At 45.2% G+C, this 24870-nt stretch overlaps 1 protein-coding gene across 3 annotated transcripts in view; it reads right to left on the bottom strand.

Moving 5' to 3' along the window:
• The window catches only part of LOC126175491 (F-box/LRR-repeat protein 2), a 708226-nt gene that overhangs the window by 184916 nt on the left and 498440 nt on the right, over positions 1–24870 (bottom strand). Inside the window, exon 1 of one of the 3 annotated variants that reach the window (XM_049922312.1) lies at positions 22577–22698. The exons of the other annotated variants lie outside the window; for them this stretch is intronic. Within the exon in view, the coding sequence (XP_049778269.1) occupies positions 22577–22591 (15 nt within the window). The 5' untranslated portion in view covers positions 22592–22698. Of the gene's footprint in view, positions 1–22576; positions 22699–24870 lie in introns of those variants that run through there. 3 annotated transcript variants of the gene reach the window in all.

The following is a 24870-nucleotide window of genomic DNA, read 5'->3' as shown; positions in this document are numbered from 1 at the left end:
AATTAAAGAGACCTTTGGAGAAAAGAGAACAACTTGTATGAATATCAAGAGCTCATATGGAAACCAGTTCTAAGCAAAGAAGGGAAAGCAGAAAGATGGAAGGAGTATTTAGATGGTCTATACAAGGGCGATGTATTTGAGGACAATATTATGGAAATGGAAGTGGACGTACATGAAGATGAAATGGAAGATATGACACTGCGTGGAGAGTTTGACGGAGCACTGAAAGATTTAAGTCCAAACAAGGCCCTGGCAGTAGATAACATTCCATTAAAACTACTGATTGCCTTGAGAGAGCCAGCCCTGACAAAACTCCACCATCTGGTGAGCAAGATGTATGAGACAGGCGAAATTCCCTCAAACTTCAAGAAGAATATAATAATTCCAATCCCAAAGAAAGTAGGTGTTGCAGGTGCGAAAATTACCGAACTAACAGCTTAATAAGTCACGGCTGCAAAATACTAACACGAATTCTTTACAGACGAATGGAAAAACTGATAGAAGCCGACCTTGGGGAAGATCAGTTTGGATTCCGTAGAAATGTCGAACACGTGAGGCAATACTGACCCTACGACTTATCTTAAAAGGTACACTCCTGGAAATGGAAAAAAGAACACATTAACACCGGTGTGTCATACCCACCATACTTGCTCCGGACACTGCGAGAGGGCTGTACAAGCAATGATCACACGCACGGCACAGCGGACACACCAGGAACCGCGGTGTTGGCCGTCGAATGGCGCTAGCTGCGCAGCATTTGTGCACCGTCGCCGTCAGTGTCAGCCAGTTTGCCGTGGCATACGCAGCTCCATCGCAGTCTTTAACACTGGTAGCATGCCGCGACAGCGTGGACGTGAACCGTATGTGCAGTTGACGGACTTTGAGCGAGGGCGTATAGTGGGCATGCGGGAGGCCGGGTGGACGTACCGCCGAATTGCTCAACACGTGGGGCGTGAGGTCTCCACAGTACATCGATGTTGTCGCCAGTGGTCGGCGGAAGGTGCACGTGCCCGTTGACCTGGGACCGGACCGCAGCGACGCACGGATGCACGCCAAGACCGTAGGATCCTACGCAGTGCCGTAGGGGACCGCACCGCCACTTCCCAGCAAATTAGGGACACAGTTGCTCCTGGGGTATCGGCGAGGACCATTCGCAACCGTCTCCATGAAGCTGGGATACGGTCCCACACACCGTTCGGCCGTCTTCCGCTCACGCCCCAACATCGTGCAGCCCGCCTCCAGTGGTGTCGCGACAGGCGTGAATGGAGGGACGAATGGAGACGTGTCGTCTTCAGCGATGAGAGTCGCTTCTGCCTTGGTGCCAATGATGGTCGTATGCGTGTTTGGCGCCGTGCAGGTGAGCGCCACAATCAGGATTGCATACGACCGAGGCACACAGGGCCAACACCTGGCATCATGGTGTGGGGAGCGATCTCCTACACTGGCCGTACACCACAGGTGATCGTCGAGGGGACACTGAATAGTGCACGGTACATCCAAACCGTCATCGAACCCATCGTTCTACCATTCCTAGACCGGCAAGGGAACTTGCTGTTCCAACAGGACAATGCACGTCCGCATGTATCCCGTGCCACCCAACGTGCTCTAGAAGGTGTAAGTCAACTACCCTGGCCAGCAAGATCTCCGGATCTGTCCCCCATTGAGCATGTTTGGGATTGGATGAAGCGTCGTCTCACGCGGTCTGCATGTCCAGCACGAACGCTGGTCCAACTGAGGCGCCAGGTGGAAATGGCATGGCAAGCCGTTCCACAGGACTACATCCAGCATCTCTACGAACGTCTCCATGGGAGAATAGCAGCCTGCATTGCTGCGAAAGGTGGATATACACTGTACTAGTGCCGACATTGTGCATGCTCTGTTGCCTGTGTCTATGTGGCTGTGGTTCTGTCAGTGTGATCATGTGATGTATCTGACCCCAGGAATGTGTCAATAAAGTTTCCCCTTCCTGGGACAATGAATTCACGGTGTTCTTATTTCAATTTCCAGGAGTGTAGATTAAGAATAGGCAAACCTACGTTTCTAGCATTTGTAGTTTTAGAGAAAGCTTTTGACAATGTTGACTGGAATACTCTCTTTCAAATTCTGAAGGTGGCAGGGAGCGAAAGGCTGTTTACAATTTGTACAGAAACCAGATGGCAGTTATAAGGGAAGTAGCGGTTGGGAAGGGAATGTGACAGGGTTGTAGCCTCTCCCCGATGTTATTCAGTCTGTATATTGGGCAAGCAGTAAAGGAAACTGAAAAAAAATTTAGAGTAAGAATTAAAATCCATGGAGAAGAAACAAAAACTTTCAGGTTTGCTGATGACATTGTAATTCTGTCAGAGACAGCAAAGGACTTCGAAGAGCAGTTGAACGGAATGGACAGTGTCTGTGAAGGAGGATATAAGATCAACATCAGCAAAAGCAAAACGAGGATAATCGAATGTAGTCGAATTAAATCAGGTGATGCTGAGGGAATTAGATTAGGAACTGAGACACTTAAAGTAGTAAATGAGTTTTGGTATTTGGGGAGCGAAATAACTGATGGTGGTCGAAGTAGAGAGGATATAAAATGTAGACTGGCAATGGCAAGGAAAGCGTTTCTGAAGAAAAGAAATTTGTTAACATCGAGTATAGATTTCGGTGTCAGGAAGTCTTTTCTTAAAGTATTTGTGTGGAACGTAGCCATGTATGGAAGTGAAACAAGGACGATAAATAGTTTGGACAAGAAGAGAATAGAAGCTTTCAATATGTGGTGCTGCAGAAGTATGCTGAAAATTAGATGTGTAGATCATGTAAGTAATGAGGAGGTACTGAATAGAATTGGGGAGCAGAGGAATTTGTGGCACAACTTGACCAGAAGAAGGAATTGGTTGGTAGTGCATGTTCTGAGGTATCAAGGGCTCACCAATTTAGTATTGGAGGGCAGCGTGGAGGGTAAAATTCGTGGAGGGAGAGCAAGAGATGAATACACTAAACGGATTCAGAAGGATGTAGGTTGCAGTAGGAACTTAGGGATGAAAAAGCTTGCACAGCATAGAGTAGCATGGAGAGCTGCATCAAACCAGCCTCAGGATTGAAGACCACAACGACAACAACATTATACGTCATTCAACCTTTACTTACGTTGCAAATGGACAGCATTGTTTGAACCTTCCTTATACAAGAAAGTAAGACGTGCAGCTTGCAGACAACCAGTCAGCAGGAAGGATGTCCAGAGTGACAATGGTGTTTGCATGCCGCAGTCAGCAGGTAACGCAGACCACGCAACAAGTAGGCATAGTCACGCTTACGAATCAGGGAAACGCCAGGTATTCTGGATTTAGTATATAACGTCATCGTATATACTAAAATACATATTCAGGGAGAACTCGTTATAATTGAAAATCTAGTCTGGATTGTTTCTTTTCGCGAAATATATTTCAACCTCTTCCGACACGTCTAGATACCGCCCCTTGTTGGCTTTGTGGAGGATCTCCATGTATATGAACATGTCTGAGATTGTATGAGTGTATGTTGACATATGTGCATCCAGTACGGTTATACAAGCATCACGTGCTCTCTGTGGTAAGAGATATTTAGTACTCATAGTTGCAAACACTGTCAGCGGCTAACGTCAGGGTTTTTGCATGATTGTCTGTGTATGTAGTACCACATGTTTGTGAAGGTATTTTTTTAATTCTGTGCGTCTTTTGCTTCACAATAATCCCTGCATTTATGTAGAAGTAGAATTTGTAAAGCTGAGCTGTAATGCTAAATATATCGCGCTGTACAGTCTGAAGTACATAAAATTTGTTACAAAAATAGTGTTACTTGTAGGCAACATTGCAAATCCATGGTCAATTTTTATTGGCTTTGGTCATACTAAGCATGTTGCTTGTAGACAAAATTGACAATCTTTGCTCAATTTTGTGGAAGTAAATGGATTCCCCGTCCTTATATTTCAGAAGGAAACAGCTGTATGTTTTAATGTTTTTTGAAACTTCGCATCTGTCACACGGTGATTCAAAAGGAGATTCTGAGACTGAAATCCAAGCGTATGACAGGAACGATAATCCTGACATCTAGAGCCTATTCCTTCTAGGAAATCTGCTATGGTGATAGGAAAATCAAATACGGGATCAAAAAATTAACAGTGTTGATTCTAAAGAATCGAAAAATGACAAAATTTGGAGCCAGGGGAAAAAAAATTCATCCATATGTACAAGCGGATACAAGAAGACGTTTCTTCAGACACAACAATAGGTTTCTGTGTTAGAGTGTTCTTCAGATTCAACAATAGATTTCTATGTTAAGACTGTTAGCGACGCACTACTGCAGTACTTCAAGTCGTTCTTTGACTCTACAATAATGGATGCAGTACTAAGGAAGGCAAATCTCTCTTCAGTTTAGAAGATAACATCGACTGCTAATATGATTAGAAATGAAGTACATCATCAGAATTTGTGTATTTCGATGAGAAAGAAGACTGGAATACTACTTTGTGTTTCTGTGGCCGTGTGGTTAGAACATGTACCTCAAATTGTCTATGTTCCTTACAAGACATAGTTTGTATTTTCGGAACATAAAAATAAAAATTAGAAAAAAGCCACATAACATTGTTCATGTGACTGTATATGATGAAGAAAATGAGCGAAATTATTTTTCCTGTATATACTTCTCGGTTTTCTAAGCGAAGGGCTAAAGGTTCTACGTGTCTGCTCAATATATTGTTGGTGACTGCCACGCTCGACGCTCAACATGTTGCAACTGGTGCCCTCTTTCGACTGGCTTCATTTGGTCGTCTGTAACCTTGTACGTTTTAAATGTTTTAAAGTTTTCGTTCAATAACTAATATGTATGACTCTTAATATTTTACGTATCTGTTCGGATAACAAGTCCATGACAATGCGTGGATGACATGGCGCGGCAACTGCAAACGTACTCGTAAATTAAAGAACGTGGGATAGTACAATTCTGGTGACAGAAACAACTGAACTGATCGCGAAATTCTGGCGATTTGTGAACCAAATGCAGTGTCCAATCCAGGCGTAGTGGAATGGTGCCAACAGTTTGATCAATGCCGCACAGATGTGGGTAATTGTGATCAACGATATAGTCCAGACCTTACACCGAACAATTTGTATTTTTCCGGTAGGCTGAAAGTCCGGAGGGGGGGGGATTTCCCAACGACGAGGAGGATTACACAGCAGTTTTCCAGTGGCTCTGTGAACAAAGTACAGTCAAGGAACTGAACAACTGCTAGAAGGTTCCGACCGTCGTTCACAGAAACTTGGTGGCCATGTTGAGAAAAGTGTCAGGTATCTGTGTCACTTCGAAGCGTAGTCCACTTTTCAGTACGAGTTACTTGGCCAGCTAGTGGTGGACACGTATAGCAGTCGTAATAACAAAGCAACAGAGATTTTTAGGGGTTTGTAGATATTTTGCAATTTTTCATTGTTTTGTAGTATGTTCCCATTAGTAAGTGTATACTGCTTTGTAAGCAGCCCAGTGCGGACTGGTGGGCTGGTGTGCCACTGAGAGGCCGTGCTGCTGGATCTCGCGTCGCGCTCAGCCCGGGCCAGCGGCGAGCGGGCGGCGCTCCAAAACAAATCCGCAGATACAGGCGGGCGCCGGGGCAGCGGAGAGCGCCGTGCCAAGCACACGCGGCTCTCACTCGCCGCACGCTGCTTCTCCAGCTCACGGCATCATGTCGCACCACACGACGAAGCAAAATGAACTACAGGCAGCCTTGGTATCTCACCCGTATTTCTAAATGATATCGACGAAAATATTGGAATTACGAATCGGTGTAACAGCTGTTTTGACAACATAGTTACTAACGACCAGTCTTGACAGAAAGCACAACGGAAAAGAAATCTAGTTCTGTAATGAGCACGATTGATCTGAATCACCACATACAAGGTGTTACAAAAAGGTACGGCCAAACTTTCAGGAAACATTCCTCACACACAAAGAAAGAAAAGCTGTTATGTTGACATGTGTCCGGAAACGCTTAATTTCCATGTTAGAGCTCATTTTAGTTTCGTCAGTATGTACTGTACTTCCTCTATTCACCGCCAGTTGGCCCAATTGAAGGAAGGTAATGCTGACTTCGGTGCTTGTGTTGACATGCGCCTCATTGTTCTACAGTACTAGCATCAAGCACATCAGTACGTAGCATCAACAGGTTAGTGTTCATCACGAACGTGGTTCTGCAGTCAGTGCAATGTTTACAAATGCGGAGTTGGCAGATGCCCCTTTGATGTATGGATTAGCACGGGGCAATAGCCGTGGCGCGGTACGTTTGTATCGAGACAGATTTCCAGAACGAAGGTGTTCCGACAGGAAGACGTTCGAAGCAATTGATCGGCGTCTCAGGGAGCACGGAACATTCCAGCCTATGACTCGCGACTGGGGAAGACCTAGAACGACGAGGGCACCTGCAATGGACGAGGCAATTCTTCGTGCAGTTGACGATAACCCTAATGTCAGCGTCAGAGAAGTTGCTGCTGTACAAGGTAACGTTGACCACGTCACTGTATGGAGAGTGCTACGGGAGAACCAGTTGTTTCCGTACCATGCGAAGCGTGTGCAAGCACTATCAGCAGCTAATTGGCCTCCACGGCTACACTTCTGCGAATGGTTCGTCCAACAATGTGTCAATCCTCATTTCAGTGCAAATGTTCTCTTTACGGATGAGGCTTCATTGCAACGTGATCAAATTGTACATTTTCACAATCAACATGTGTGGGCTGACGAGAATCCGCACGCAATTGTGCAATCACTTCATCAACACAGATTTCCTGTGAACGTTTGGGCAGGCATTGTTGGTGATGTCTTGATTGGGCCCCATGTTCTTCCACCTACGCTCAATGGAGCACGTAATCATGATTTCATACGGGATACTCTACCTGTGCTGGTAGAACATGTGCCTTTACAAGTACGATACAACATGTGGTTCATGCACGATGGAGCTCCTGCACATTTCAGTCGAAGTGTTCGTAAGCTTCTCAACAACACATTCGGTGACCGATGGATTGGTAGAGGCGGACCAGTGCCATGGCCTCCATGCTCTCCTGATCTCAACCCTCTTGACTTTCATTTATAGGGGCATTTTAAAGCTCTCGTCTGCGCAACCCCGGTACCAAATGTAGAGACTCTTCGTGCTCGTATTGTGGACGGCTGTGATAAATGCGCCATTCTCCAGGGCTGCATCAGCGCATCAGGGATTCCATGCGACGGAGGGTGGATGCATGTATCCTCGCTAACGGAGGACATTTTGAACATTTCCTGTAAAAAACTGCTTGAAGTCACGCTGGTACGTTCTGTTGCTGTGTGTTTCCATTCCATGATTAATGTGATTTGAAGAGAAGTAATAAAATGAGCTATAACATGGCAAGTAAGCGTTTCCAGACACATATCCACATAACATATATTCTTTCTTTGTGTGTGAGGAATGTTTCCTGAAAGTTTGGCCGTAACTTTTTGTAACACCCTGTATTCTATTAGAATAAGCTCTACCTTCTTTTTCTTTTCCTTTATTGGATTTCGATTCCCCCCGAAGGGGGCCGGCTGGCTGCAGCTTAGGATGCCGCTCTTCAGCCTATAGAATTTTTAAAACATAAGAAGATAAGAATCAATAAAAGCAGGCGATAAAATGGTGACGTAAAATGTAAAACGGCGGAAAATTGTGAAAAGTTAAAACATAAAAACATATGGTGGGCGATGATAATAAGATACACAGGAAGCAAACAGGGAAAATAGTAGACAGACAATTTAAAAACACGGCGACAGTCTGGATTCTGTTCGCAAGAGATATAAAAATCACACCCTGCGACAGTATGATGTCCATTCGCAACACTTCGGGAAAGACGCACAACACTTAACAATCACTGGAAACACTGCACTAAAAAGTCGGCACGAAGATGACACACCGCAGGCAAGATCTGATGGGGGGAGGGGTGACCTGGACAGATGAGGGGGGGAAAGGGGGAGGAAAGGAAGAACGAGAGATGGATGTGGGGGGGGGGACTGGCGAAGGGAGAGGACTCAGAAGGGGGGAGCAGGGCAGACACGAGAGGGGATGAGGAAAGGCAGAGGAAGGAAACGCAAAAGGACTCGGGGGAGAGAAGGGAGGCAGAGAGAGGGTAGGTGGGGAAAAAACAGGATGGAAGGGGGAGGGGGGAAGGGAAGAGGGGGCCCAGGGAAAAGGACAAAGGAAAGGAGTGGTGGTGAGGATCAGAGTTGATAGGAGGGAGAAATGGAGGGAGACAGAGTATCATCTGGGAGGGGGAGTTGATGGAAGCCACCTTGGGAAAGGAGATGAAGGGTGCAGAGATGGAGGGTAGGGGGGACACAACAGTGAAGGCGGGGCAGAGGGCAGGGGTACGAGAGAAGAGGAGCAACCGGCGGATGAGGGGGGTCAAGGCGGTGGGAGGTGTAGAGTATGTGGATATGTTCAAGGAAAAGGAGCAGCTGGGGAAAAGGAATCAGGTCATAGAGGAACTGTGTAGGGGACAGGAGGCGTATACAGAAAGCGAGGCAGAGTGCGTGTCACTCAAGGGAATCAGGTCATAGAGGAACTGTGTGGGGGACAGGAGGCATATACAGAAAGTGAGGCAGAGTGCATGTCACTCAAGGATCTGGAGGGACTGATAGAATTTAGGAGGGGGGGGGGGGCGGATATCCAGGTCGGACTGGCATAACAGAGGATGGAACAGATTTAGGATTTGCAGGTGTGGAGGATGGTAGAGAGGTTTAACCCCCATGTCCGGCCAGAGATGAGTTTGAGGAGTTTGAGGCAGTTGTGGGCTTTGCATTGCATGGAGCAGAGATGAGGGATCCACGTGAGGTCAATGGTGAGGCCAAGGTAGGTAAGAGTGGGGATTGGCGGACAGGATGGGCGCAGATGGTAAGGGAGAAATCCAAGAGCCTGAAGGAGCAAGTGGTACGACCTACGATGATTGCCTGGGTCTTGGAAGGATTGATTTTCAGGAGCCACTGGTTACACCATGTGGCAAAAAGGTCAAGGTGATTCTGGAGAAGGCGTTGGGACCATTGGGGGGTAGGAGCGAGGGAAAGGAATGTGGTGTCATCGGCATACTGCAGGAGATGTACTGGAGAGGGGGGGGGGGAGGTTGGGGCATATCTGCCATGTACAGGTGGTAGAGGAGAGGGGAGAGGACAGAGCCCTGTAGCACACCTGCAGAAGGGTAGAAGGTACGGGAATCGGCATTATGGATGGTAACGTAGGAGGGGCGGCGGGAGAGGAAGGGGGTCATCAGAGGGATGTAGTTGACAGGAAGGATGTAGGTTTGGAATTTAAACAGGAGACTAGGATGCCAGACACGGTCGTAGGCCTTTTCGAGGTCGACGGAGACAAAAATGGCGGAGCGACGGGAATTAAGCTGGAGGGAGAGGAGATGAGTGAGGAGTTGGTCATCGGCGGAGAAAGAAGGTCGAAAGCCACATTGGGTGTGGGGGAGGAGGTGGTTTCGGTGGTGGTGGTGGTGGTGGTGGATGCGCCGGGTAAGGATGGATTCCAAGAGCTTGCTCTACTTTCACGTATCGTTTTTCAGCAGCAAATCAAACAACTATTATGTATTGAGATTTTGACAGCTCGTCGATTAATCTTAGATATATATCGCTGGTCGCTGAGATTAAAACGTAATGAAGGCGATTAGCAACTAATGTTAAGCTGACATGAAGTTCACTAAATGCTTGACTATTCAAATATCCATCATTTCAGTGGAACCGTACAACATATGCACGAGTAACGCCATCTACATTCTCTGTATAAGGAATGATCACGCAGCGCATTTCTCATTCTAAAATCGCACCTGAATATTGATTGGTTGTGAGAAGCCCGTGTTAGATTTCATCTAAAAGAAGGAATTTTTACCAGCACGTGTCAGAGGAACATCACAAATGTCATGTGGATATGGAATCCATGGGTCCTGGAGGGCCGTACTACCAAGGGGACCGCACCTACTCGTCACCACCGATTTTGTCCATATTTATGCTACGTGCATGGTTTGGCCACAAATGAAACTGACAGAATGGGAGCTCCAGATGGTCAAGCGTGTAGGGAAAATAGTGATCTTCGCGCGGGTCGAGTGCTGCACGAGCCGTTTTTGTTGTCTTAGACAGACAGTGGTTGTTGCAGCACAAACAGTGCAGAACGATAATCCGAGGATCGTTGTATCGAGTGTCTGTCAGGAAACTTTTTATTGCAGTGAACACATAGTGGGTAGTGAGGCGATCACTCTGTTGTAGAAATAATTCAAAAGCCAAGATCGCTTAAATACTGTTTATTGGATAACCGGTTTCAACATACTAAAGGTGTCATCATCGGATCTGAATGTAGATTAACATTTATATCCAAATGGTTTATAAATGTTAATCTACATTCAGATCCGATGATGACACCTTTAGTGTGTTGAAACCAGTTATCCAGTAAACAGTATTTAAGCGATCTTGGCTTTTCAATTACTTCTAAAACTTTTTATTTTCAATTTTTACACATTTTAAATAAACACAGAAAATGCTCAATATATCGTATTTTAGCCAACGAAACCGAATGTGAAAGAGAATAAATTTCTTCTGTTATTTGATTCCTGAGGAGGACAAACAAATCGTCAACTGTACGACGAGAATTTTTCAAGGTGAAGAAGGACTGTTACAGTACAGTATTAAAGTGATTCTCACTCCACTCCCAGTTACACACCACCCTGCGATGTGCAATAGTATCGTCGGCTAAAGAATTTCTTCAGATTGTTAGGTCGGCCCAGGGGTGGGTGCCAAGGAATAGGTGGGTGCTGAGACGAGTGAAAAGTAATGAAAAGCACACGTAATATGTACGTAATTCTGGTTCACTTAACTACAGTTTAGCAAGTCCAATTACACGCCGAAACAATTCCGGGAGACAGAAAGGTTCAAAAAATGGCTCTAAGCACTATGGAACATGACATCGGAGGTCATCACTCCGCTAGACTTAGAACTACTTAAACCTAACTAACCTAAGAACATCACACACATCCATGCCCGAGGCAGGATTCGAACCTGTGACCGTAGCAGCAGCGCGGTTCCGGACTGAAGCGTCTAGAACCGCTCGGCCACAGCGGCCGGCATCACCAGCTATTATTGCCAATATTTGTCGCAATGATGCGTTACGTGTGGTTTGCTGCGAAACTGTGAGGTGAGAGAGAACCTTTTATGAACGTAAAACAAGTTGATTTTTGCACAGAAAATTTAAAACGACTATGTAATTGTAAAAATGTGGCGTTTCTAACGTGCGCAAGATACCGAGGAAATTAGGGCTTGCGCCGGCCGGAGTAGCCGCGCGGTTCTAGGGGCTACAGTCTGGGACCGCGCGACCGCTACGGTCGCAGGTTCGAATCCAGCCTCGGGCATGGATGTGTATGATGTCCTTAGGGTAGTTAGGTTTAAGTAGTTTTAAGTTCTAGGGGACTTATGACCTCAGCAGTTGAGTCCCATAGTGCTCAGAGCCATTTGAACCATTTTTTGTAATTAGTGCTTCCGCTGTTTTTAAGATAAATATACCCCCAGCATGTGCAAATCATGAACCGTAAAATAATAAAGTTATCTACTTTTATATACGAAGTTTTGTGTACACCAAAGAACCCTTTCCTGGAAATGAATTTGCAATCATGGATTATCCTTTGCCTTTCCTTTAATGAAAATATTAATTAATACGGTATCTTGAGCATTAATAAGCGTAAATATGATCCTAGTAGACTATAACGTGATTTTTATTTAATCATGCGATTAGCTAACTTCGACTACTTGTCATTCTCAAGCACTTGTAAAACCAACATGGAATATCAATACATTGTCTGCATGCATCGCATGTATAACTAACTTAATTATAACTAACTTAGTTATATATGTAATGCATGCAGTCAATGTAGTGCTTTTCCATGTTGGTTTTACAGGTGCTTGACAATGACAAGTAGTCGAAATTGGCTAATCGCACAATTAAATAAAAATCACGTTATAGCCTACTACGGACCATGTTTGCGTTTATTAAGTATCTGAAGCCTGTGGATCCCCACAAATACAAAATTTTAATCTTGAGCATTATTTCGGTAAATCTGTAGTGAAAAATAACGTAAACACTGAAAATAAAGAAGTGGCAGCTTAGAGATTCGAACCCACGATCGACGGATTACTGTTCTGGACGCTTTTCGATGCGCCTACCGCTGCCTTATATCTACGCTACATAAACGACTCATGCCCCGTCCGACCCACGCCAAAAACGTTATTTCTTCCCAAACGCTTCGCCATATGGAGGATTCACTTCTCTCACTTCATTTCTTGCGAAGCCCTGATATAGTATAAATCTGGACAAAATCGGTGATGACGAGTATGTGCAGTCCCTTTGTAAGCGTCTCAACGGTCCCAAGCGACTAGCGCCCGAGGGGACAGATATTGTTTGGTCAGCTATGTAGAAATACAAAGTCGTTTACGTCAGGAAATGGACACGTTTGTAGCAAGACAGGTACTCACACGGAAAGTGCAACGACGTCTGCAGTATCGCGAACTGCCAACAGCGCTTCCGGCAGCAGAGTGGGGCGGTCACAATGGTGTGCCTAACAGCACTGGACGCACTAGTGGCAATAATTCATTTTTTGTGACAAGTCCCCATTTTGTGTATAGTATCGAGATGGACTTATACGCGTGTGGACGCCCTAGGAGAACGAATGTTGCCAGATTGCATTCGCCATTGTCATAAGGGCTCGGCAACTGACATGACAGTATGGTGCGCAAGTGGGTACCAACGCGATCACCTTCGGTTCGCGTTGCCGGTAATTTGGACAGCAGCCGCTAAACTTCTGACGAGTTAAGGCGGTAACTGTGTCCTATCTTTCAAGTCTATGTGACATCCTACTGCAATAAGTTGACACAAGACCGTATGATGCCCGTGTTGCACTCACCTACCTCGATACAGAGGGTGTTCAACTGTCGCCCTGGCCAGCACATTCTCCAGGTCGCACACTCATTTAAAACAACCGAGAGCTCCAGAGAGGCTGCCAATTTGCCACTCGCCGCCGTCTACGATTGATGAGCTGTGGTATAGAGCTGAAGCAGCAAGGAATGATAAACCCGTGTGTGTCATCCAAGCTCAGCTGGACTCGATACCCAGCTGAGTTAGAATCACTGTTGCCACATTTCGTACCATGTGTAGCTCAAATCACCCAGAAATGTAATTATGTATTTCTACTACGCTATATACATACAGCTTAGTTATTGCTCTCCTCCTTGGTGTTGCAATTTTAATGGTCGGCACTGTGTGTATCGGACCCATTTCAGAAGTATTACTGATTTTTTTATCATATAGATAATAGTAACTATTACCCGCGTTGTGGAATTGAATTTCTGTTACTCTTTTTAATCAGTGATGTTTTACTTTACTTTTTAGGTACCTACAGAAGTCTGCAAAGAACTACGAATACTTTATCTTGACGTATTTAATGTTTCACAACAGTTACGTAACACAATGTTTACCTTATTTACAAAAGAAGGATGTGAATATCAAGTTAAACCATGTGAATATTATATTAACGTAAAATTTCTGCTATGAAACACTTTGTTTCTCGCAGTAAAGCTAACAATTTTATCTTTTAGTTCTTCGTATTTCACGGAAGATGCCTAAGACAGTGAGGTGTAACGCGTTAGATTAAAGAATAAAAATTAAAAAATAGTTGTTAGAAGGGAGTAATTGTTAAAGTCGAGTAATTTATTCCTACTTACAAGATAAACGGCGTTGAAGTAGTAGCTAAGGAGGAATTGCTGCAGACATTAACTTCTTTCTTCGCTCCATGGTAGAACAACGTAATAATACGTGAGAAGCACAGTACTGCGTATGTTCTACAGGATTAGTTTATTTAGTTAGCCGGTTTTCGTCTTACGAGGCCGTCATCAGACTTTAACTGACATCGTCGTCAAAGAAGTTACAATATTTCTAAACAACATTGAAAATGTTGTTACTCATCTAGACTGAGACACAAACATAGTAAACGTCATCTTTGACAATGCAGTGGTAATTCAATTGAAAAGGTAAAAAAACTGAACAATAAATAAATACACTCCCGGAAATTGAAATAAGAACACCGTGAATTCATGTCCCAGGAAGGGGAAACTTTATTGACACATTCCTGGGGTCAGATACATCACATGATCACACTGACAGAACCACAGGCACATAGACACAGGCAACAGAGCATGCACAATGTCGGCACTAGTACACTGTATATCCACCTTTCGCAGCAATGCAGGCTGCTATTCTCCCATGGAGACGATCGTAGAGATGCTGGATGTAGTCCTGTGGAACGGCTTGCCATGCCATTTCCACCTGGCGCCTCAGTTGGACCAGCGTTCGTGCTGGACGTGCAGACCGCGTGAGACGACGCTTCATCCAGTCCCAAACATGCTCAATGGGGGACAGATCCGGAGATCTTGCTGGCCAGGGTAGCTGACTTACACCTTCTAGAGCACGTTGGGTGGCATGGGATACATGCGGACGTGCATTGTCCTGTTGGAACAGCAAGTTCCCTTGCCGGTCTAGGAATGGTAGAACGATGGTTTCGATGACGGTTTGGATGTACCGTGCACTATTCAGTGTCCCCTCACGATCACCGGTGGTGTACGGCCAGTGTAGGAGATCGCTCCCCACACAATGATGCCGGGTGTTGGCACTGTGTGCCTCGGTCGTATGCAGTCCTGATTGTGGCGCTCACCTGCACGGCGCCAAACACGCATACGACCATCATTGGCACCAAGGCAGAAGCGACTCTCATCGCTGAAGACGACACGTCTCCATTCGTCCCTCCATTCACGCCTGTCGCGACACCACTGGAGGCGGGCTGCACGATGTTGGGGCGTGAGCGGAAGACGGCCTAACGGTGTGCGGGACCGTAGCCCAGCTTCATGGAGACGGTTGCGAATGGTCCTCGCCGATACCCCAGGAGCAACAGTGTCCCTAATTTGCTGGGAAGTGGCGGTGCGGTCCCCTACGGCACTGCGTAGGATCCTACGGTCTTGGCGTGCATCCGTGCGTCGCTGCGGTCCGGTCCCAGGTCGACGGGCACGTGCACCTTCCGCCGACCACTGGCGACAACATCGATGTACTGTGGAGACCTCACGCCCCACGTGTTGAGCAATTCGGCGGTACGTCCACCCGGCCTCCCGCGTGCCCACTATACGCCCTCGCTCAAAGTCCGTCAACTGCACATACGGTTCACGTCCAGGCTGTCGCGGCATGCTACCAGTGTTAAAGACTGCGATGGAGCTCCGTATGCCACGGCAAACTGGCTGACACTGACGGCGGCGGTGCACAAATGCTGCGCAGCTAGCGCCATTCGACGGCCAACACCGCGGTTCCTGGTGTGTCCGCTGTGCCGTGCGTGTGATCATTGCTTGTACAGCCCTCTCGCAGTGTCCGGAGCAAGTATGGTGGGTCTGACACACCGGTGTCAATGTGTTCTTTTTTCCATTTCCAGGAGTGTATAAAGGGAGTAAACCAGGAAAAATAGCTCTAAAAACAGTGCGTACATAACAGTTTACACTAAATTACTAATCCCAATAAAACAAAATTAGTATTTGACAAGACTACTCACGAATAGCTTCAAGAGATATTACATGTGATAAGTGATACAGGAAATGAGTAAAAGATGGAACCGACATTTGTAACAACATAGCCGGCCGGTGTGGCCGTGCCGTTCTAGGCGCTTCAGTCTGGAACCGCGTGACCGCTACAGTCGCAGGTTCGAATCCTGCCTCGGGCATGGATGTGTGTGATGTCCTTAGGTTAGTTAGGTTTAAGTAGTTCTAAGTTCTAGGGGACTGGTGACCATAGATTTTAAGTCCCATAGTGCTCAGAGTCATTTTTTTTGTAACAACATATCATTGCGCGAATGTGTTGATATTCTTACAGAGTTGATGTACAGGTCTAGTGTCAGCCTTGTGGACTGGAATTACTTGAGACTGGCCACACAGACACGCTTAGCATAGAACGATATGAACTTCAAAGCGATTTTTGTATAAACAGATGGCTTAGCTACAGTCTCTTAGTCCGCTTTTGGCTTATTATTCATGCACCATTTCGAACAACATATTTTTAATAAAGAACCTGTGATTGTAAATATTAAATACTTGGCCAGATATGCAGGTGGTGTAATACGTACGTAGACAGGAACTACAAGAGAGCTCGACACATTTTTTCATTGCTTAAAAGAGTCAGCATAAAAATATTCAGTTCACAGATGAGACTGGCAATAAATCCATAAACTTCCTAGAACTACCCATTGACATCAGTACACAAACACATTGTTTTAAAATGTACAGAAGAACTACAACCGCCGGCACAGTAACACCTTCCTCCTCACAACAGTCAGAAACACAACAACATGCAGCTTTCCACTCAGTGGTGCACCGCGTCATATCCGTTCCCACGTCCAAAGATGATTTCAAAGCGAGTTAGATACAATAAAATTCAATGCCTCAACCAATGGCTAAAATCCTGTCCTGATTGATCATATCTTCCATAGGACACGGAAATTGAAAATTATACTCCTCTTCCATACTCCTCCTGCTGCCCCTTTCACTGTCTGCAGTAAGTGGTGTACAGCACCATACCTGGGACGGGTATCACACAGTCCAGCCAAAACACTGAAACCCTGCAACGACAGGATTCCCTGATACGTGAAAAATACCAGAGCTCTGTGTACCTCCAACAGCAAAGACAACTAGCGAACACTGGAATATACAATATTACTTGATTCGATTGTGAGAAGTTTTATAGTGTCAAACAGAGAGAGAGAGAGAGAGAAAGCAAGTAGGCTGTCTGAACATGAGCGCAGCTGCAGGTTACAGAATAATGACTTCACATATGCCGAGCATGTACTGAGTGAGGGCCACAACTACCACCCACAGTCCTATGTCCATTTAGGAAACGAAGATAAAAAGCTCAGTGTCTTGGGAGCATCTGGAAATGAATAAACATCTGATCCACAGATCGCATTTAAGGTTAAACGACCAAACGCAGCTCAATACTTCTCTTCTAGACTTCACTTAACCCTCTGTTTCGCATTACTTCCCACACTGTTTCTTTCTATTCCTCCATTTTTCTGTATTTATTTAATTTGTTTTATTGTGATTGCCTGTGTTTTCGATTATTCTGTACTTAAAATTTCCTATTCCATGTTTTACTCAATTTATCATTTTCCATATATAATACCTCTTCAAGCTATTCTTTAGTAATCTTGTCAAGTACTAATTTTATTTTATTGCGATTGTTAATTTAATGTATTACCCGGCAAGGCTAAGTGGTAATGCGGCAATAGCAGGAACTAACTTGGTCACGTGACTAGGTACAATCACACTGCGATTAAAGTAGAGCTGTGTCGCAGTGCAAGCATGGACGTTGAGCGCGGAAAATGTCTTCACGGGCAAGCGCGACGGTTTGTGGTTGACGTGATTAAATATGTTAACAATGAGAAAGAGGAAGGATCTACCGTGCAAGCGGAGAAGGCGACGGAACGTGCAACCACATTGATAAAGGTTTTTTTTTTTTCCAGGATGGTCTGCAAATTACGGGGGAAGGGACACGAAGCCGAACAGAGAAGAATTCACGTTTCTGCGCCAAAGAAGGACAAGAAGGATGCTCACAATAAGAATTCCAGTGACGATATAGATAAATGTATTATTAGCAAACAGTTTCAACGCTATTACGAACAATATAAAAGAAACCCTAACTTCTGGAAAACTGCACAGCTTTTTTTTAACAGAACAGAACTTACAGTCTAGCAAGGAAAATCTTAGTAATTTTTTTCTGTGTATGAGATTTAGTTTTAGAAGGTACCAAAACAAACATGTTATGTCGAACGAGAGGATACATTTGTAAAAAGGGCATAGCACATTACATTTTACAGAAGAATGAGGTTTCATAAAAACGGCCGGTGGTTTACTTAGATGAAACATGGACCCAAACACATTACACTGTAAATAAATGTTGGCAAAGTGACTGTTCAGGGAGTATTGTCGAATGAACGTGCCCGTCAGCGCTTATCTGTCGTGCACGCAGGTGGTGGTTTTGGATGATTGTTAAGTATTCACTGCTCATATAAGAGCCAAAAACCAAAACGGCGGTCTGTCACAAATGGACTATGAAGTCTTTTCTTTATTTATCTGAGGAGAATCACATTTTATCTATCTTTGACGAAACAAGATCTACAGATGACGAATTAATTTCCAAATTAATAAAACAAAACCAATTGGTTGTAACCATGCTGCCCTTCGTACCAGGCTAATTTGTAAATTATTATGCCCACCGTCTCTTGCTAGCAAACACTCTCGTCCACAATCATTTGCTGGTAACAAAACGTTCGATAACTCACAGTGGGATGGGTGGGATCGAGTTTTTGAAACAGTCTGTAAGATGGTGGACAATTACAAAACTTAATATAACGATTAAAATGACGTGGCAAAAAATTAGAAATAAAATAAATAGAAGTTACTGAATAAAAATAATGATTAAAGTTATTTCAATAAATATTCAAATATTTCAAAGCACCCGGAGAGATTCGAACTCACGACCTTGCTTGTCGGGTATATGTTTCTTACCCATACGCTATGCGACTGCCCAAACCTGTACCATTGGTTTAAATGTTCTAGAGTCTAGAGCATCATGCAAATTCTTTTTGTTGATTACTCGTAATGTTTTTACCCATTTGTAGCCATTGATTAAGATTATGTTCAATCAGTGATCAATTCGAAATTAGTTTTCATAATGCGCGTGATTTGGCGGGAGTAATGAAACGGTCCCGTACGGATAAGATTTGAAGCATCTCTTCTTAAACAACCTCCTCTGTCTGTTAAATAAAAAAACTACGTAGGCGCTGGTAATGTCACTTCACAAAGTTGACTTAATCCGAACAGCACATTTACATGATCCATTTGTGATAGACAAATGACGCTCGGACTCCGATATTTGATCGGATTAGCAAAATAGATGCAGGCCTAAAATGTAAACACGATAGCGAACATAGTATTCGGATTTCAGAGGTAGATTTTCGTCTTCCGTTAAATGTGTCGCTTGTAAACATGGTGACAGGTGGGAGAGTGTGACATCGCTCCACTTGCAAGATAGCTGGAGTGTACCACAGTCCACAGTATTACTTCCCCCCTCCCTGTTTCACGGGTGTAAACGCAACACTGCTGCCATCGTAGTGAGATTATCACTCCGCTTTGCTGAGTAGCAAATTGTTACATAGGCACTATTTCACGAGTTTAAAGTTAATGTTTCTCCTAGTTTGATGCCTATATGTTTATTTATTGTTCATTCTTTTATCTTCTTAATGACATTACCACCACACTGCCAAAGATGACATTTCCTGTGTCTGTGCTTTAGTCTCTATGAGTAACATCTTCCCCAATGTTGTTTTCAAACACTGTAACTTCTTTGACGACTATAGTCAGTTCAAGTCTGATGATGTCCGAAAACTGCAAAACATACACAGTACTAAGCAAACTCTACTGTGAGGCCGAATCCCTCATCCGTTATTCTAAGCTCACTGCTATAACCTTAAATTTACAATTAGGCATCCACAGGTCCGAACATAGTGTGAACGAACCCATAAATTTTTGCATTGTTCTTCTAATAAGGCAATCTTCTCTTGTTTTACGGAACTTTTCCGTTAATCGCCTGAATTTCTGAAGCGAATTTCTTTGCGTGGTTGAAAGGAGAAGCTCTGTTTGTTGGAGTGTTCGTTTGTTATTTCATTTCACTTCGATATTGAGTGCATCATGCACCTTAACACACCCATAATTAAGAGTAGTGGTTTTTACAGATTGTGTTTGGTGGATTTGTGTTAAATTTCTCACGTCATTCCCCAACCCCCCTCCCCCTTCCCCCACCCCCCGACTTTCTTAAATGTGATGCATATCTTTCATTTTCAAATACATTAAAAATGATAAATGATAGACTACAAGCAGATTCTCCCTTTTACGAACATGTTTTCCATTACCCCCGTTTTCACAGAAAGTTTGTTGTATGGTCTCAGTGAGTACTTCATTCTGTTCTACGTAAGATTAGCATATGTATATCAACAAAAAGTACTGATCCATTTTGTTACAAATCTTGAGTAAAAATTGACTTAAATTCTCATACCATTCCTCAGAGTTATTTTCCGCCATAACATTTAAGTTTCGGAACGCGTAAGTTAACATCTTTTATGAAGCGTCTGAGTAGAAGTAAACAGATACGTTTACAACCAGAAGTCAGAAATCGTGCTTTTTCGCCGTTATTTATCAAACTGTAGTTGCTGTGTTACCTCCGCCAACTTACGTATAAAAAATAGTTAGTATGTTACTCACAGGAGTGACTACGGCGTTGAGGTGAATACAAAAGTTGTAGATATCTGTTTGTATTACATAAGATATTACAGTACAAAAGTAATTGAAGGTATATAGACTGTAAAAACGTATGGTAAAATTTTAAGAGCTCTGTAAAAGCACATTTCCTCAATTCCCTTCTTATCTATTAAGATTTTTGAAAAAATTTCACCTACATAAAGAGAAGTAAACTGCGTATATTACGGATTAATGCAACCATTTTGTTTCATGACTGTTCATAGTGGAATAATTTCACAGCAAGTACCAGAGTTGTACAGTAGAGATTTAGTATCCGATATGCATTCTCGCTAGACTTTTTTTTCTTTCTGGAAGTTAGCATGATATCCACCTCTAACATTGTTTTCCGGGAGTGTAACGTTCTAATCTTTAACGTGATTCAGATTCCACGTTAGTTTCACTGCTTTCGTGGAAGAAATCAAAAAATTGGTTCAAATGGCTCTGAGCACTATGGGACTTAACATCTGAGGTCATCAGTCCCCTAGAACTTAGAACTACTTAAACCTAACTAACCTAAGGACATCACACACATTCATGCCCGAGGCAGGATTCGAACCTGCGACCGTAGCAGTCGCGCGGTTCCGGACTGAGCGCCTAGAACCGCTAGACCACCGCGGCCGGCTCCAACACGATCAAATCTAGTAAAGGGCTATGGGAGTGAACTGAACGTTCGTGTTGATTACTTTCTTGCTTTTCTAGATCTGTGACTCTCATTTTAAAGATAATCGTTTCTCGTATGATGGAAATCTTTGAACTCCATCATGCCAGTATGATTCCATGACGTTTTCAACAGCCACTTGTTAGTTGCTGCATTCTCACTTTGTGTTATTGAATACGGACAATAGTGTATCCTGAGCAGATTAGTCGACTCGCTTACCATTTAAAGCTAGGAGACTAGAGTCCTTCATACAGTATGAACCCAAACTGCACAGACAAGATTTATGAGGTTGTTCTGGGATATTTTCTGAGTATTTTGGCGTAAGGAACCGACAGTTGCTGCGGGCTTGTTAGAGAGTAATAATGTACTCGTTATTATGATTTATTTGCCTTTTGCCGTAGTTACATTTATTTCTTTAAACCTGCACAACTCAGGAAAATTCTGCAATGTGCAATCAGTGAAACGTACAAGACAAAGCAATGGAACAACCTCAGACGAAACAAGTACAGTTTTACCACAGCTCAGGACACCATTTTTATACTGGTCTTCCACTACATTCAGTAAACCGATACAGGGCCATCATCATTACACCTCTCCATAGTGCTGTGTGTCAGTGTTAAAGTACAACTATTACCGCAGGAAAAAACAAACTCTGAGACAGAACAGGACAGTACTGAATACAAGCTTGAGGTCTAAGAACAAAGCGACGGCTACCGTTGTCAACAGAAAGTATCGTGAGTGAATTGAACCAGTTTGTTTCCAAACAAAACACACAGTGCAAACCGTCGACATTCGCACTGTTGTGCAGATCTTTTCAGTGCAATGCAGATGGATAGATAAATGACGGTAAGGAATCAAAAGAAATACTGTTACTTTGTAACGATCCAACAGTGACTAAAGGTTTTTTTATAGCAAAATACTTATAAAATACCAGTGAATAGAATCTGAAATTTTGTCGGTGCTGTTGTGGTTCGCCGTATGTACCGATTAGTATTTGTATCGGTTGAAAGACAGAATAACGTTTGAACAATAATTTCTGTCGAGTAAACCGTGTAGCACAGAGCATTAGCACTGAGAAGTTGCTGGATGTAAAGGGCTCCTAATCTTCTGGAATGTGTCCGACGTCTCCCCTTCCCCTACTGCAGTAACGCTGATCGGGCGAGCTATATTCTACCTGTTAGTAAACCAAACAATAACAGAGGTCACCTCTTTGGTTTCGGTGTAGTGGCTTAGCGGAGCTGTTGCCGAAGTTCGTCGTTCCTAGTTTCTCTATTGGCTAGTAGTATTAAGAGGTGTAGCTGTGCTCGACACTACGGAGGAGGAGGACCGAGACGGCGGCGGCAGGTGGCGCCCGCTGCAGATTGACCGGCTGGTCCGCGGTGTGTGGCGGCAGTGCGCGAATGTCTGGCTGCCCGACACACTGCCTAGGCTGGAGGCGACGCGTGGCGAGGCGAGGAGACGGCGGGCTGCGGCGGCGGGCTGTGCGTGGCGGCAGCGCATACTGACGTCGCTGGCCTCCATGTCCGGCTCGCGGCTCTCCTGCGGCTGCACTGGCCGCCCGCTGCCCGCTGCACAGAAATAGGGCCACTCCCACGCTGACGCCACGCCGCGGCACGCCCGCTGACAGGCCGCCGCCGCAACTGCCGCCCCCGCCTCCACCAGGTGGCCCGGCCCGTCCTCTGCAGGATCTCCCATGGCAGCCACGTGCTCGATCGGGCGTCAGATTCACGGCCGTTGTAACGACGGCCACGAATTTCGGACGCTTCAACTACTAGCGTCTATCGAGGCTTTCGCGGGAGTTATAATGCAGTATAAAGTTGAAAACTTAATAAACCACGGAATAATGTAGATAGAGAGGTAAAAATGGACACACAGAGATAATTCAGGCAATCATCGTAGGTCGTACCACTCGCTCCTTCCGGCTCCTGGGTTTCTCCCTTACTGTCTGCGCCCGCCCTGTCCACCTCACCCCCACCCTCGTCTACCTTGTCCTCACCATTTACCGTCACTTCTCCCGGATCCCTCATCTCCGCTCCATCCAATCCAAAGCCCACAACCTCCTCCGACTCCTCAAACTCCTCTCTGGCCGGACATGGGGGTTGCACCCCTCTACCATCCTCCACACCTACTAATCCTTAATCCGTCCCATCCTCTTGTTATGCCAGTCCCGCCTGGATATCTGCCCCCCCCCCCCCAATTCTATAAGTCCCTTGAGCATCACGCACTCCGCCTCGCCTTCTGTATACGCCTCCCGTCCCCCACGCGGACCCTCTATGACCTTATTCCTTTCCCCCATCTGCTCCTGTTCCTCGAACATATCCGCATACTCTACACCTCCCGCCGCCTTGATCCCCCTCACCCCCTGGTTGCTCCTCTCCTCTCCCGTCCCCGCCCCCTGCCACACCTTCACTGTTGTGTCCCCCCTACCCTCAATCTCTACACCCTTCATCTCCTTTCCCAAGGTGGCTTCCATCAACTCCCCCTCCCGGATGATGCTCTCTCTCCCTCCATATATCCCTCCTATCAACTCTGATCCCCACTCCCCCTCCTTTCCTCCGTCCTTTCCCTGGGCTCCCTCTTCCCCCCCCCCTTCCATCCTGTTTTCTCCCCACCAAACCTCTCCCTACCTCCCTTCTCCCCCCCCTCGAGTCCTTTTGTATTCCACTCCTCTGCCTTCCCCACTCCCTGTCGCATCTGCACCCCCCACCCCTCTTATGGGTCCTTATCCTCCATCGTCTCCTTTCCCGCCTCCTCCGCCCCCCTTCGCTTTTCCTCTCCTTCCCCCCTTTTTTTATTTTTCTATCATCTGTCCAGTTTCCCCCCCGCCCCCCCCCCCCCCACCTGATCTCGGCAGTGGTATGTCACATTTGCCAACTTTTTAGGGCAGTGTTTCAGTGACAGTTCAGTGTTGTTCGTCTTTCTCGTGTTGCGAACAGAAACCATGCTGTCGCTAGGTGTGAATTTTATATCTTTTGCGAACAGAAACCAGACTGTCTCCGTGTTTTTTTAATTGTCTGTCTACTGTTGTACCTGTCTGCTTCGTATGTATTTTATCATCCCTCTGTTCTTTGTTTTCAGTTCCACGATTTTTTTTTCGCCATGTTACTCTTTAAGTCTCCGATTTTATCGCCTGTTTTTATTATTTATTCTCTTCATATTTTTAACAAAGTCTGTAGGCTGAAGAGCGGCATACTAAGCTGCTGCCAGCCCGCCCCTTTCATGGGGAATTCAAAGGCGTAATGCTGCTGAGACAGTTCAGGAAGAAATGGAGACTGTAGCGGGTTTGTCTATGCACGGGGAACTCACCGCTCGTTCAGTCGCACGTCGCACCGGCATTCCATACACTACTGTTTGGTTGGCACTTAGGCGTACCCTCCGATGCTATCTGTACAAAATCCATCGGCATCGTGAAATGTTACCTGGCGATTTAGTGAAGCGGAGGGCATTTGCGGTGTTGGCGTTTCAAAAGATGGCGGAAGATGACGATTGGTTGAGTAACGTGTTGAGGACCGACGAAGCTCATTTCACGCTACGAGGGTCTGTCAACGCCCACAACTGCAAAATGTGGGCTACCGAAAATCCTAGAACTGTCGTGGAAACTTCATTGCGCGATGAGAAAGTCACGGTATGGGTTGGATTTACCACATCTACCGTTATCGGGCCTTTTTTTCTTCGAGTAAATGCGTGATTCTGGTTTTGTAACTGCTACCGTGACGGGTGAGAGGTACGCCGATATGTTATAGAATCGCATCATCCCCAGCCTGGCTGACGAACACCTGTTGGAACGTACGATGTTTATG

Source organism: Schistocerca cancellata, chromosome 3 (assembly GCF_023864275.1).
Source record: "Schistocerca cancellata isolate TAMUIC-IGC-003103 chromosome 3, iqSchCanc2.1, whole genome shotgun sequence".
Lineage (NCBI taxonomy): Eukaryota > Metazoa > Arthropoda > Insecta > Orthoptera > Acrididae > Schistocerca > Schistocerca cancellata.
The sequence above is the reverse complement of the archived record's forward strand: the minus strand, read 5'-3'. Positions and strand labels throughout refer to the sequence as shown.